At 39.1% G+C, this 15,664-nt stretch overlaps 1 protein-coding gene across 5 annotated transcripts in view; it reads right to left on the bottom strand.

Annotated features, from left to right (window-relative positions):
- The window catches only part of NFKB1 (nuclear factor kappa B subunit 1), a 57,957-nt gene that overhangs the window by 27,859 nt on the left and 14,434 nt on the right, over positions 1-15,664 (bottom strand). For 3 of the 5 annotated variants that reach the window (XM_064417081.1, XM_064417080.1, XM_064417084.1), the window contains exons 4-6: positions 9,910-9,950; positions 7,480-7,578; positions 246-394 (exon numbers count right to left, since the gene is read on the bottom strand). In XM_064417081.1, the coding sequence (XP_064273151.1) occupies positions 246-394; positions 7,480-7,578; positions 9,910-9,950 (289 nt within the window). The remainder of the gene's footprint in view (positions 1-245; positions 395-7,479; positions 7,579-9,909; positions 9,951-15,664) is intronic. The other 2 variants (XM_064417083.1, XM_064417082.1) reach the window with 1 other exon arrangement.

Below are 15,664 nucleotides of genomic sequence, written 5' to 3'. Positions count from 1 at the left end.
AAAACTGTACAAATTCTAAGTAAAAATTAGTTACTTAAATTTGTTTAGCTTGCTTAGGGAAAATTCTACAAAGGTGAAGAAAAATCCCATTAAATTTTCTATTTATGATACAAAAAAAAAAAACAGAGATCAGAGCGCGGAGACGAGTGCTCCCCAGAGCTGCCTCTCTGGAGTATTTCTGTATTGCTTTTTGCAGTCTGGATGCTTCTCCCACAGCTCAGGTTTCCAGGAGCTGCCAGACTTACCCTACAACCATGTCCTTGGGTCCTGCGAGAACCGTGCACACTCCGTCCTCGCAGAATTTACCCACCAAGCTGTGAGCGTGTAGGTGGACGTATTTCCCATTTGTTACTAACTGCACAATTACTTTGGCAGGCCCAACATAATTGCAGATCTGTAAATAAATATAAAGAAAGTGGGATTATTTTTTAAAAATGGAACAAGTAATGATTCCAGGTGAACATTTTCTGTCAGTTAAGTACAATCGAGTTTACATAGGAGAGATGTGTATGCATTTCTTCATGAAATACAAATGGCAAACTAACTGTAGCAGATCATCACTTTCATCACTTTTTTTTGTAATTAAACTTGACATGCAAATGGCAGAAGTACTGACCAAAAAAGCTAAAGGAAAGCCTCATCTGTTTCTTAAAACATGAATCTCACTTTTACATTCTGGCCATTTAGTCCACATTGCTGTCCTTAAGTTTCAATCCATACATTGAATTCACAATAAACATTGTTACCCATTCAGAAGCATATAGAAAATTAAACTAAAACCCCTGCATTGTTTTGCCCAATTCAGAAGGACTTTAACAATTACTTTTAAGCATTATGATTACTATAAAACATTTTGGCTGGATTACGATGATTCATTAGGTAGAGATTTTACAGTGAATAATTTCTATTTTAATAGGCATTTTGTTAGCTCAATGTACTTCATCACCACACATTACTCAGTCCAGTAAATATCTCCCTTAAGTGTACACAAGGATATGTAATGAACTCCCACCTAGGATTTTGCTGGACTGGAACTATGATGAAATGTGTGCTTTCTTTCGTATACCCAACTCTGAAAGCCTACAAAGCTTTTTTTTCCCCCCCCTTACCACAGTTTCTAATCACCATACATTTTTAACAACTTTTAATAAAAAACAATGCCTCAAAAACACATCTAAAATTACAAATACCATACTGCTAAGTTATTTGCTTTACATATATTATTTAGAACTTTATTTTCTATCCTCACTCCAAGGCAGTAATACTCCAAGGCTGTTATGGGTTATGCACCACTTTCAAATTACACTGAACATAAAATTACCCCACTTTTAAAAAAGCAAACATTACCTTCCCTTCCAATTCACTTAATTAACCCTTTTATCAATGTTGGGCTTTTCCCCCTCCTCCTCTAATTCTGCTTCTAATTTGCCTTGGGCCAAGTTCTTTGTATTACAAGCAGCTTATAGATCTAATCAACCAAGGTATTAAAGAATCACGATAAACATTAAAGTGATGAATCAGTGATGAACTGAATATTTAAGGTTATATTGTTGATAAAATGCTGATAGTGAGGGATTGCCTCGATTTCACCACATTAGTGAGTCCTGCTAGCTTCCTTCACTCCAGTTAACCCCTCTCTTGAACCCATTCCATCACAGCTGAAACACTTTGCATATGTACAATGCATGCCCTCCCTGCCTTCCAATTCACTGCTTAAAGCAAAAAAAATCCCAACTATGAAAAAGTTGTTCCAGGAGGAGCAGGTGTGCAAAAGCCCTCTCATTACCCGCTCCTGCTAGTTAACTGTGTAATTCTGCAGTAATGTGCATTTTACAAGTGGCAGTTTCTAAAATACAGGACAGAGTGCTGATGCTTCCCTCCTGTTTCCACACTGAAACCTGGACTGAATCAGTACAGAGATGCAGGGTAATCACTGCTGGACTATTTCTGTCATTTACTAGCAGGGAGAAAATTCTTGCGTACCTTTCACAAAGTCATGTGAAAATAAAAACAACTGCATTTGGTGCTACAGTATGTCACCACCACTGCTACAATTAACTTTTCAAAAAGGTAGCTTAAAAAAAATTCTTTTCATTTTACCCCTCACTCAATAAGCCTTTCCCTACTACAAAGCTCCCAGCACATCTGCAGTGCTATATTCACTATGAATAACATCGATGTTCTGGTGTCACACCAGAAAAGTTCAAGACAGTCCTCCATCAGCTGTAGAAACCACAGTGAAACTGGAGGCAGGAGTGCTGCACAACAAGGACTTTCCAGCCCCTGCAAGCACAGCACAGAACTGCAGTGGTAACAGATTGCAATCTGCCCTGTTACTCAGCTCAGCATGATCTTTGCAGTCTCTCCCTCTCAGGGGAAAAACAAAAGTGCTCCTAAAACGTAATACCTTATGTAGGTCATAAGGCAAGAAAGGACTATTTTTGTCATCCAGTCTGATGTCCTGTGCTGCAAAGGGGACAGAATGCCTCTGAACATCTTCTACCTTTATTTCTTATAGACAGATTTTCTTGATTTTGAGTCATTTGTGGTAATTTGGTGACCAGGAAAATAGTCTGAGTGGTTAAATATCCTTACATACCATAGATTAAGTCTGAAATAACTTTTCAATGTCCTTGAATCATGCCACAATTTTAGAATAATTTTAAATTAATTCTGGCACTAAGGTATCAAGTAACTACTAGGTTTTGCACAGGAACTTAAGAAACACTGTCAAGGGCCTGAAAAGGTAGAAGGTATGTTACAATGCTGAACAGGGATTATGGTTTTGACACAAAAACAGACTCAGCATGAGGGGGAGATTGCATGTGGATGCTGTATGGCTCAAAATCAGAGCTGTGATCCAACAAATAGCTGCTGAACTTCGAATTAAAGGTGAGGGGAAAAGAGACAAGAAGGAGTTCCTGGGCAGAGTATACCTGTAATACTTGATTACATCCTGTATCTGAAGCAGTACTAAATTGATCTGATAAAGTTAAAAGGCTGCAGGCTTACATTTATCTGCTCTTTCTGTTTGAGAGATTTGTCTGAAAGATTAAAAGGACCTTGTGAACTCGAAATTGAGTCAATTTCAAAACAAGAGTAGAAAGTTTTTTCAGTTATTTCATGTCCTCCTGCAATCCAGATCCCAGCCAATTTTTATAGGTTCCAAAACTTTACGAAAACTTTATAAGAATATTTTCATACTTCAAAGATGTTCTTCCCAGTTACTCTTACAAGCAAGAAAAGGAACCAATTGATCAACAACAGGAGCAAATAATGGAAAAGATCACATTAAATCTACAACACCAGCATTACAAAAGCACCTATTTCTCCTTCCCATCCCTTTGTTAGAGAGCCAACTGCAGCCCCAGCCCTGCCTGTCCTTCAGAGTGTCACTACTGCTGTCCTAGGCACGTAGGCATGTACAAGAAATGTTCCAAAGATGAGGCATCATTCACTCTTTACAGACAGCCTGTTTTTACAGAGCAGTATCTCTCTTTTCTTTCAGTTGCTAATTAAAGACAAAATATTCAGATTCATGTAGGCAACTGAGTACTTAATAGACTTAAGAAAAAGCAATGTAAAGTAATTTAAACCAATTGCAGCTGAAGATCTGATTCTCTGACTGTCAGGTCACTCTAATGGCAAAAATATGGAGCTTCTAAAGAGATTCAGTGCCTCCTATTCAGTTATATCAGCCTTACCAGTAAAACGCTCAAATCTCACTGAACCTGACTCAGTAGATTTTTAAGAGGTGTAAAGATTTATACCAAAGAGTCTGCTTATTCCTCTCTCATGTTTTTGACTTAATTCAGCTGTTAGTTGATTTTTTGGACTTGTAATCAGCAATCTGTATCACTTTACATTTAATTCCTATATGGGGGCTGGGGGGGTGGGGCGTGGAAAGCAAATAAATATGCTCCTTTTGTCACCAAGGCTCATCAGCAAAGTAAATTTCCATAAATTCTCCTCCTGAACTCAAAGTAAATGTGCTGAAATCACTGATTCCAAGAAGAACTCTTCTCTCCAGACCGAGGTATGATTTGGGACAGCCCCAGGACACAACTGGCTGGGCAGTTCTGTTGGTGTGCCTGGGTTCAGGGCTGCCTAACTGGTGTGCAGCTCCAGTTCACAAGCCAAAGTGCTCTGTGCCCAAACTCGTGTGCAGAGACGAGTGCTCTTTAGCTCAGGCACACCTCTGAACTCCGGGCTGGAGCTCATTTACATCCAGCTCACAAAGAACACTGAACTAGAGACTGCAGCCACCCACGAAGATTTGCCCCCGAGGAGATGAAAATCCAGGACACTTCCTTCACTCTGCTGTTTTCAGCAAGTTCTTGTCACACCTAAAAGTGGATCAAGCACTTCAGTGTAAAACATGGATCTGCCCACACTAACAGCAGTACGCAAAATCAGGGCACATATGATAAATGTGTAAGGGCAGTGGAAATTTTCTATATTGAGTTTTCTCACACTTTTTCAAGTATATAAAACCCAAGCAAATTATAAATAAAAAAATTTAGATAGTTAAGTATGCTGGTGATAATATTAGACTTTGCTGGTTTATCCTTTCTTTTTATACTACTGATTACTTTTTCCCCTGGACAAAAAAAGTAATGATGAATAAGCAGTTCAGCAGCTTTGATTTCTACTGTTCTAGACAGTAAAATTTTCCAGCACTGTGTTACTTACACTAAGTGGATGAAAATGAAATTTAAATTAAGAGTTTTAGGCTGCAATCATAAAACATAACTTCATTGTAACATATTTATTATCTACAACTTCTCTGCTCTCCATAATGACATGCAAAGTTATATAGAATCCTCTGAATATGCAAGATGTTTTCTACATATTAGGATTACTCTTAGCAAAGACAGGGCTAGGCAAAGGAATGTAATTCCACAAATCATTAAGATAAATTAATCCCATTTTTGATAGTATAGAAAAATATACACTGTTATCCAGACTCCATTAGTCAGGACTGTTCCACTAAACAAGAGGTTTTACTCCAATTCCACCTTGCTGACAGGTGCAGATTTGTTTCAAGCGTAAAGACTGGCATTGCAGAACTGATACATTAACTCCTGACCTACATCATCTACTAATACACTATACAGGGAAAGGTTAAACGTGTCATTAAATACCAAAACACCTTGCTAAGAGACACAGCAAAGTCTTCAAAACTCCAGCCTTTATGTGAGAGATGTGTCTTGATGCGTTCCAGCTTAGTTACAAGTTAGTGACAGTGCAGGGAGGAAAAAACCAAAGGGTGAAATTGAACAGTTCACATTATGCAAGAGGTCACACCCCATAAATGTGTTTTCGTTTTGGCCTCCAATTCATCATCCTATGAAAACAGAACAGTGAGACTGCAATGTTTTTTTGAGCACTGAGGATGTCTATTTTCTGGACATCCCATGGTAGCTACTAGTAAATTTTGAGAGAGTTGGTCAAACTCTCACAAAGCAGATCCCAATGTGAGCTGACCACACCATGGCCAAGGGTTTAAACATCTGTCACAAAACCTCCTTTTTTTTACTGTACAGCCAAAGCTCATGCTACTTTCCTTTCATTGCACTGTGATCAACTAATGTAGGTTTTATAGTGAAAACACTGGCACAAGAGTAAAAAAAAAAAAAAAAAAAAAAAAAACAAAACCAAAAACCTAACACAACAAAAATTTGCAATTTTCAATTGTGCTCCACTCAGTTACAACAAAATGAGCACATTCTGACAAAACACAGAAAAGACTTACAGGAAAAGGTGTGAAACACTTCTCTCTTTCCTGGCACCACTTGAATCAAGAACAGGCACTAACAAGCAATGGCCTTGAGGAATTTACTTGTGTTCCCTTGCCAGCCTCTCCCAGCAGGTGTTGCCATGTGGGGATTTGTACTAGGAAAAAAACCCAGACGCACACAGTAGGATGGGAGGGAAGGGATGTGTCTGTGTGTGTAAGGTCTAGATGAAATTAAAAAGTGATGATCAATGAAATTAGGTGGTTTGATGGAAAGCCAAAGAACATTCTGTTTTCTAGTTTATTCAAGGAGAAATTCCATTTCCTGTATAACTCCTTGTCATGCTACTGTGTGACCTACCACACCTTTATAAAGTATCACTTGTATTATTATCACTATAGATTGGATGAGAACCCAAAGATCTGGCTCAACTGAAGTAAATTATTTTATATCTGAACATTCCAGTGAAATTTCATTCATTGGTTCATCACTACTGTAAAAATAGGACAGTAGTGTAAAGACAGTAAGGATAGTAAATAGGACAGTAAAGTAAAAAGAGAAAAGCAAGTACATCCTTTGCCTGGGCTGGTATTTTTTCCTAAGAGGTTTGCCAGGCTATATGAAATCAGCTTTCCCAGCTTCTTCTCAATTCCCAAAACCATCAGGCTAGGCTACCTCAGCCAGTGCTGATTATTTTCCATTATGTTATGCTTATACTGGTTCATTAGGAGATGCCACTGTTCCAAACTCCAGCCTTTCCCAAGAACTGAGGACAAACTACACACACACTGAGGAGAACAACCAGGAGTGGCACACACCAAGGCAGAGGCTTATTGCTTGCCACTGCTCCCTCCCCTTCTTTCCCCATCAAGGAGTAAGAGAGCACCAGAATTAGAATACATTAAGAAATAACAACAGAATTAGAATACATTAACCCTGCTCCTCATGAGAATTTGTAGTGCACCAGTTCAAAGATGCAATGCACTAAGAAGACCAAGGCTTGCATTTAATTTAAAAAGAATACTGAGAAGACACAGTGTAGCTTTTCCACACTTTCACAGAAAAAAGAATTGCTGCAAGAAACATAGGCAAAGACAATTCTCCAGTCCCACAATGATTAATCGCTTTTCTAATCTTCATACTGTGCCTCCATAGAACATTTCTTTGATTAACATATTTGAATTTTTTTTTTCCAGAGGGGGAAAAAAATCCCACAAAAAAAAGTTCAGTGAACACCTGAACATAACACTGTTCCTATGAAAATGAGAAGTTCTATGTTGACTTTAAAGGAATTAAGTTCCTAAGAATGGAGTACCCTAGAGATATTGAATAAGGAGTAACATTAACAAAAAAATAGGGAAAACTTGGTAAATAGCATCCTCGAGTGAAGTGGAATAACTAAGCAGACTCATGCTTTGCAATGGAAATAGAACAACTGAGCAGCCCAAGCCTTGCTAAAACTGCACCTTAAGGAAGAGCTCCATTAGTCTGCACAATGGTAGTGAAGTAGTAGGTGCAGATAAGTTACTGCTCAACTGCTGGCAGATAAATCAGTGCCAAAACAAACCCACACATCTTAGGACAACTTTATTTTCAAAATCAAATTTGAAGGTTGGGATTGAAATGCAGTCTGTTTTGAGCAACTTCATACAAATTCATGTTGCTATGCAATCAGGCCCTATACACATACATATGATGACACTTGCACTGACTTCACAGAATTAATGCTGTATGTCCTTACTTTGACCTGAGGGTAGGATTTTTTGTTCTTTTCACTAGAAGCACCAGGAAGTCCACCGTGCGAAGGCCCTTCACATACGTATCGGAAACGAAATCCCCTCTGTGGAATAAAGGAAAAGAAACTTGAAAGCTCTACAGAAACAGAACCAGAGAAATAGCACACACAAAGATGAATACACACACACCCTCAAACAAGTGGAAAAGTTACAATTGTTCAGCCGTGAAATGCTGAGTGCTGGTTAACAAAGCATCACTGAACTGTAGCCCTGGAGAACCTCTTCTACTTTCACTTTCACACACAGCAGCAAACTCTTTTTCTTTTGGTTAAGTGAAGATATTTTGAAACAGAGAGCTATTTATACTCTTACAACAGGATACAAATTCACATGTAGAGAATGCAAGATGAGATATTCTCTCCCAAGATTGCTGCTAAGTAGACAAAATTGAATCAAATAATAATGAATTCCAAAGCACCATGAAGGAAAGCACAGGGATGAAACAGAAACAGTTCTTCCTTCTGAGAAAAACATATGAAAGCTGTATCTCTGAGTGAAATCCAGAAACAGCACAAAAGCTTCTGGGGACTCTGGCTGGTTTTCATCTCAGCTACATAAACAGACATCTGAATATACTTTAGAGAACTGCAGGATATTGAAAACCAGTCCAGAACACAGCTCTCCATCGAATCCATTGTTGAACATCCCCTTTATTTTACATGGAAATTGATAAAGCATGAAAGATGCAACTCTTAAGTGAAGGTGTCTGGTAATTCTAACTCAACAATGTATTTCATGTGGTCCTCAGTTTTGCTTTCAGATCTGCTCTCCAGCCCTGCAAGTTCTGGCAAAATCCCCATGTTATATAAGGCTTCCAGTGTCCAAATAGCACCAGATAACATTGTAGCCTTTTCCAAGAATCATTCAGCTTCTTTCTAGTAGTAGTCAACTCTGAATTCAGAGTCTATATTAGCTAAAAGTGAACAACATGCCTTAAAATTACTCTACAAGCAGAAACTTCAATATCGATCTCATTAAAGTCTTTTCAGGCTAAGAACTTGTTTACCAAGCAAATGTAAATTTTTATGACTTTTATTCTGACCTAACCAACTGCTTTCCTAAGGTGAACTGAGTCACTACTGTGTGTGAAGTGTTCAGCTATGATGAGCTTGAGCTCAAGTTGATCCAAAGGCAAAGCAACCTCTGCAAAAGGCAAATCACCCTCGGCAGGCAGGTCACACCACTCTGCTGATGGATCACCCTCATCACCCTGCTACCAGCTCCTGCCCAGCTTGCCACATGGGTACCCCATGAGAGGAGCCCCTTGCTGAGAAGCCACACGTGGAAACAATGGTTTCTCCTTATGGACTGCACTGCAGGCCCCCATGCAAAGACATGGCCTGATTTGGGATGGACTTAAAACAATGAGGAAGACGCAGCATATTCTTCCAAGAGTTCACAGTACACTGCTGTTTCACTTAGCGCTGTGATGAAGAGCCCTATTCCTGAAAGGATGCTCCAGCACAAAAATGTCTTTGGTGTGTGACTGAAACCAATGTTCTCCACTGCCTCCTGCCAGGAAGACAGGACTGCAGTATGCTTCTGCAAAAGGAGGATGGGACAGCTTTTAGCCACTGTCTTCTCCTGTTTACTGAACAGCTCTATAAGGTAGGATTTTATGCATTCACTGGGACAGACAGGAAAGGCACCTCCATACTGTAACAGCTTCAGGAGGAATCCTTGTAATTGCTGGTGCCACCAGCCAAAGGGGAACAATACCCAGGCATCCTTCAGGGCAATCTTTACCCAGCAATTATTTGTACATCAGTTGCATGAAAACCAGTGCATTGAAATGATTTCTCTGCTGTCACAGGTCAGTGTTTGCTACCTAACAGAAAAAAAGTTTCATTTGAGTACTTATCTTCATTTTTCTTTGATTATTCAAAACAGACAACCATAACAAAAATAATCTCAAAGGACAACTGCATTTCTTTACAACAACAAAACACAAGTCAGAAGTTTCTGTAACTTGGGAATTAAGTGGTTTTATTTTTAACTTCTTGTGTTTCAAAAACTATGAAACAAATCCTAAAAATCTTCTGTGTTTTATCTACTAGTTTATGTTTCCAAATACTGGGGTACTGTAACAGTCACTTCTAAGATGAAGAGTCTATACTTAGCACAGCATATTTTTAAAACCCTTAGGGTTGGTTTTTTGTATTATGACACTTCCAGAGAGAGATAAAGAAAACAGATCAAAACAGGAAATGCTTTAACTACAAAAGTAAAAGTTAAAACTCATGTTCAAGTGCCACATTTGTTCTGAGAGCTCAGGCTTTTATGTGCTCTTTTTTATTTAAGTCATAAGTTTATTCAAAGCTGAATATAGGAATATAGCTACCTTAGACATTTTCAAAATGTAGTCTTGTTCTTACCTGTTTTGGCTGTTCTATGATTTGAAGATATGGTCCATCTGCTAACGTAAAAGAAAGAAAGAAAAATATTAATAGAAATTATATTTCCATTGCTATAAAGAATATATAGATTGTAGGGGTAAATTCTGTCCTTGAATGACTTGAGATAAAATTTTTGAAAGCATCTAAGTCTCTTCAGAACTTAAGTATCAATAAATTATTTAATCATATGGCAGTCTGTCACTCCCAACTAAAGATCAGTGGAATAAGAAGAGGAAGATTAATTCAAAAAAGTTAATTTTACTCAAAGAGCCTAAATGGACAACTAATCACTCACTTAAAACTTGTGATAGTGAATAAGAACAGGATCCTTCCCTTGCCACTGACAGCAGCTTGGCTTCTTGAGCTAAGGTTAACTTTTGTATTTAAACCCCTTGGGCTCTAGAGGCTACACTCACCAGCTTTTGGCCCTAGGGCTTCCTACAGAATAGGTGCTTTTGAAAGTCGAGAGACAGCCAATGGGAAGCTCTGAGGCATGGGAATACAGGAGGAATTCAAGCTGTCTCAACATGCCCCAAACAGTCAGAACTGCTTCAAAAAAAATCCTGGAATTGAGAAGACTAAACGATTTACATTCTTTTAATAATTTCAGATACACTTTTAAATATAGTGTTCTGCTGGGCCTCTAAAAACACTGAATACACTCAATTTGACTACAAATACAGGCTCTATTTTGAGATCCATCTTGAGCATGGTGCCGATAGATAGGATTATGTTCCACTAAAATTCTATCTTGTGTCTTTTAAAGAAGGCTTCATTAAACAACTTTCAGTCTCATAGAGTGGCTAACTTCATACTACAAACCTCATGCAAAATTCATCAGTTTATATAGCTTTTGAGTAGGCTCTAAATCCAATGAGAATTCAGTGCCACCAGAGTTAAGCATTCATCACCTGATCAAAGCTCAGCTCCAACTCTAATAATTTAGATTAGTGACATCAAGAAGGAGAGCTCTCTGGATGGATGGCTGTGAAATACCTCTTAAAATGCAAGCCACTCATGAGTCTCAAAGTAACAGTTCCAAGAGCTATGGTTACTTCCCTCTCTCTTGCTAAGCAGTCAAGATGATTTGTACTTTAATGCTAAAAGATCTGTTGTTTTCAAGGTAGACCCCAAAATGACAGCTTCATTGGGAATACCTACATAATATTTTCCCAGCCATATTCCTGATGGAATTCTGTATTATCAGTTCTACTCTGTTAAAGGTATTAACGCTAAGGAGTCAAGCACAGATCTTTACTGAACAAGCTTCTCTCAACATGGAAGTTTGAATATATACACAATAGATGAAATTAGTATTCTGCTACTGTAGTTAGCTGATGCAGCAACTGAACTAACTTCATGTTGAAGTTATATTGCAAATATTATCAGTCACAACAATTTCACATTTAAATTGTTTCCCAAGTCCATCAATTGTACTTTTATTTGAAAAAGTAAACAGTGCTTCCCGAAGTCCTGAAAAACAATTGCCTCAAGACCATATACACATAATCCTGCATTACAAAGCTGGAAAAAGAGTTTGGACTTCAGTAACTTTAAAAGATGCAGAGCAACATTTAGCTTTGGCCTTGTATTTCAATTTTTGTCTGTAACAGAGCCAAAATGAGCTGAGTTAGGCTTAAGCAATGTATCAGCACTTAAATTTAAGACCTCTTTTCACAGACCTCTAACCCTCCTCATGCTGTAGGCACCTGAAAAGTTATATTTTAACAATCCAGAAGCCATGTATTTTCTGGGCATTGGCAGAAATAATGCCCCTAAAATACAACAGTGTGTAGTTCAACTTTCAACCAAGCCTCCAGGGCAAGATCTACCCAGTAATTGTTCTTTGGCTCTTCTCCTCTTAGGAATTCATTTTCAAGACATACATGTTGGGTTGCACAACATATTATTGCTTTCTCTCAAACATTAGCCAGAAAAGAAGTGTCCTTTTCCAATGGCTACATGGCTGCAAAAGTCCCCCAGGACACATCACACCCAAGGTACAGCTTTTCCTCAGCATAAGGAAATTCAAACTCCTAAGAAAGGCATATACACTACCTTGGCACATTGGAAAACTAACGAAAAATGCTTCATACCACTGGAATGGCTTTCCTTGTGAAAACTCAGGAAAATTGAAAACTTAGGACTGTGGTTATTCTGACCTCTTAGGAAAAAAGGTTATAAAAAGCATACAAATATGCTGATTTAAAAATCATAATGTTTTATATACTAGCACTAGAAAAGTGCAAAAAAAGATGCAGTGTAAATGTACAAAGCCAAATTAGATGTCTGTTATCATTAAGCCACATTATGCAAATAACGTAGCAATGTTAAATTTTTTGAGATCTTATTTTAACCTTTGGGTTCCATCACTAAAGATTTTCCTTTTTTTAAATTTTAACAGTGACTAAGTAATTCTCTGGTATAGCACCTGAACCAGACACACACAACAGTACAGAGAAGGCATTCTAATGCACAGCACTTAATAATATCTGAAATGCTACTTAAAAATAAACCAGCAATGTTCAAGAAAACATCCAGGCATAAATGGCATATTGTTTTGATTATAAAAAGGATTTTACTTAGTGAAAGGTCTCATATAGCTGTTTTCACTGAACTCTGAATACTTCCCAGAGGCAAACTACACAGCCTAACATTGGCTATGTGTGGTTCCTTCTTTCTCTCATCCTTTCCCATGGGGAAAAGAAAGCACATTTAGTGTTTTGCACAGGGCAGCTTTTAATACTTTGTTTCTATCAGTAGGTGTGTTTTTCTCTCAGCAGACAAAGAGCAGGAACCTGAAGATGAACACATTGTAAGAGGAACTAAAAATGACATTTGTGATGATCCTTTGTTCCAGCCTGGCAGGTGCTTGCTTTAAGTTCTTGTTTAAGGAGCAACCCTCTTTAAAATGCTAAACAGCCACAAGAAGGAACACTACTTAATGCACAGCTTCCATTCTACTTTTGCCCTCCAGAGAGGCTGAAGGACACGGTCGTGGAGCAGCCTCTACACAGTATGGCTCTCACGGCTGCCAAGAGCCAGGTTTTGACAGGAGCGCTCCTGGTGCTTTGCCTGGCACTGCTGCAGCTGTGAGCCAAGAACTGCAGCTGCAACACACAGTCCTCCAGCCTGGAGGGGCTTTGCCACATCCTGGCCGTGCTGCAGGGCTTCTTTTTCTGTCTTCTCGCCTCAGTTGCCACAGACCGACTCGCATCCCACTCCACTCTGAGTCACGGTCCCACTTCCCCATGTCTTCTTCAACTGCCAAGTTTCTTCATTTTCCTTCCTGCCTGAGTCAGAGGCCCTCCTGCCCCTTGGCACTCCCACCACTTGCATTCTTTCTTCCTCTTGACAGGCCTCACCCTACACACACACACACACACTTCCAAAGGAGCACGCATCCTAGGCTCCCCCTTGATTCCTTCTTCCCACCACAGCAAAGTCAAGGAAGAAGAGGTTGGTGGGATATCCCTGCAAGCTGGGCAACTCTGCTGGACTAGTGGGGTCCTGTATCCAACAGCTTTCTGAGTACCTAAAACCATTCAATTTAAGCAAGCATCCTCCCTCACATCCTCTCTGTTGGTGGGGCCTCTAGAACAGGCATCTCACCCTTGTAATTGCTGTTTTTCTCTGTGGCCATGGATGGAACGCTTGTACCCTGTAGATTTTGATTGTTAAATCCCACATCAACTCTCTTTTGTCCATCCTGGAAGTGGTACCTTGCTGCTAAAAGCTCAGACTGGAGACCCAGTGCCTTATCCTTCCCAAAGGGCTGTTATAGCATTTGTATGTCCTACTCCTCAGGGATTCCCCTGCACTGGAATACTCTCTTGAATCCCAGCTCTTCAGTGTTCAAAGCATGGTGTTTAAAGCAAATGGCACATGAGACTTTACTTCTTCCGTTGGTTCACTCTTCCAAACACGAGCACAGAAGATCTAGAAAGAACACTAGAAACTGTATGCAACACTCATCTCATTTTTGGTGGTGGTCTGGTTTCCTTGAACCTTTAATATTATCTCTCTCAAAAAAAAAATTCCCTCTATAACCTTCTCATTTTTCACAGTGTCACAGAGGGTTGGACAGAGGAGGTCAAAGAAACAGCAGAAAATTAATTTCAGCAGCCTTCAGGCAATACTGTTCAGCTCCTGATGGCTCTGCTTCAACTTCAAAGTTTTAAAAACACACCACCTTAATGCCAAGAGCTAGTTAGACCAGAGCCTCTTGAAGCCAAAACAACCACACAGTTCCCAAACCCACCTCTAACTGGGGCACGTTACACGGCTGTAGATGGCCTTGGATCATCATGAGTGAGTACAGGACATCCAAAATTACAAACCCCTTAGCTCAGAGCTCTGCCCATTTCCTCTCCAAAGTAAGGCATCACTTTGCTTCTCTGCTACACAGAGGACGTCCCACTGATGTGCACCCACTTTTACTCTACCTAAATACATGCTGTGGCTAATACTTCCTCCATCCCCAATGCCACTAAGGATCAGTACCTAGCCTACCTAATCAAAGGCAGGATACTTCCCAGCAAGCCAAAGAAGAGGCTGACTTCATGAGGTACTCCCTTTTCTACTGGCAAAAACTAAACCAAGTAACTACTACATCTTTAGCTCCAAAGTAACAAAAAAAGCCTGATTTTTATTTAAAACAGACATACGAGAGAGAAAAAGAAGCAAAGACACTTGAGCTGCGACAATGATGTGGAGAAAATCAGTGCCCCACCATCTCAAAGGTTTTCTACTATTACTGTAAACGTTAACGTAGCAGCAGAACATCTATCACCAGAAAGTCCCCAAATTCCCCAGCTGCTTGTTGATTCAGCCCCTGGCACGACAATCCACGGTTATACATTAAACCTGTCTGCCAGTGGATAGGACTGACATTGTGCCTTTATGGATGCACAGACCAAAAGATATAGGCACCACAGCCAGATCATGAGGAATAATTAATGTCTTTGGTTCTTTCTGCCTTAATCTTGCATCTGTCCTTGAGAAAAATCCATTTATTACACCCTCTCCATATCTCAGCTGTAAGTATTTCTGGAAAACCCCACATGACGTTTTTAACTGACTTCGCTGAGTAGAAAGAAATCATTAGTCCCTGCTTCACTAAAGTAGAACATAAAAATTATTATATTATCTTTTAACTGAAGAGCGAGTCCATAGTAACAATGCAGCATATTTTAAGAAGGGGAGGAAATAAGCATTATTAGGATACTGTTCAAGAAACAAACCAACTGTGGCATCATGAGATGCAGCTGAAATGATCAACCTTTTCTGATTTTTTTATTAACTTTTTCTTTGTGATAAACTGAAATCCATGATCCTTTATTGAATCCCATTTTGTGTACAAGGAACTTGCTACCTATACTGCAGCAGTAGACAAGAGCAGTGGCACTTATAAAAAAAGAAGCCTTTTTTGAAACCATTTTTCAAATAAAGAATAGAGTTAGACTTAGCCCAGTATGAGTTTTCTGCGGCTGCAGAACTCAGTGAATCCTTGATTCCCTGACATGTTTTTGAAAACAGCTGTTTTCTACTGTTTTAGACGAGACATAGTTACCTGAAAATTAGTTTTAGATATCTGAATAATTTGTATGAAGAATACAGAGTAAGCTTAAAAGGTACATGTAGAAGAGCTCATTACAGGGAAATTTCAATAACCTTATTTGTTCAACAGAAAGTGGGAGAAAAAATCCCTTGGTCTATAATGCACAAGCCCTTT

This window comes from Passer domesticus, chromosome 4 (assembly GCF_036417665.1).
Source record: "Passer domesticus isolate bPasDom1 chromosome 4, bPasDom1.hap1, whole genome shotgun sequence".
NCBI classification, from domain to species: domain Eukaryota; kingdom Metazoa; phylum Chordata; class Aves; order Passeriformes; family Passeridae; genus Passer; species Passer domesticus.
Note: the sequence above shows the minus strand (reverse complement) of the source record. Positions and strands in the feature narration are given on the sequence as shown.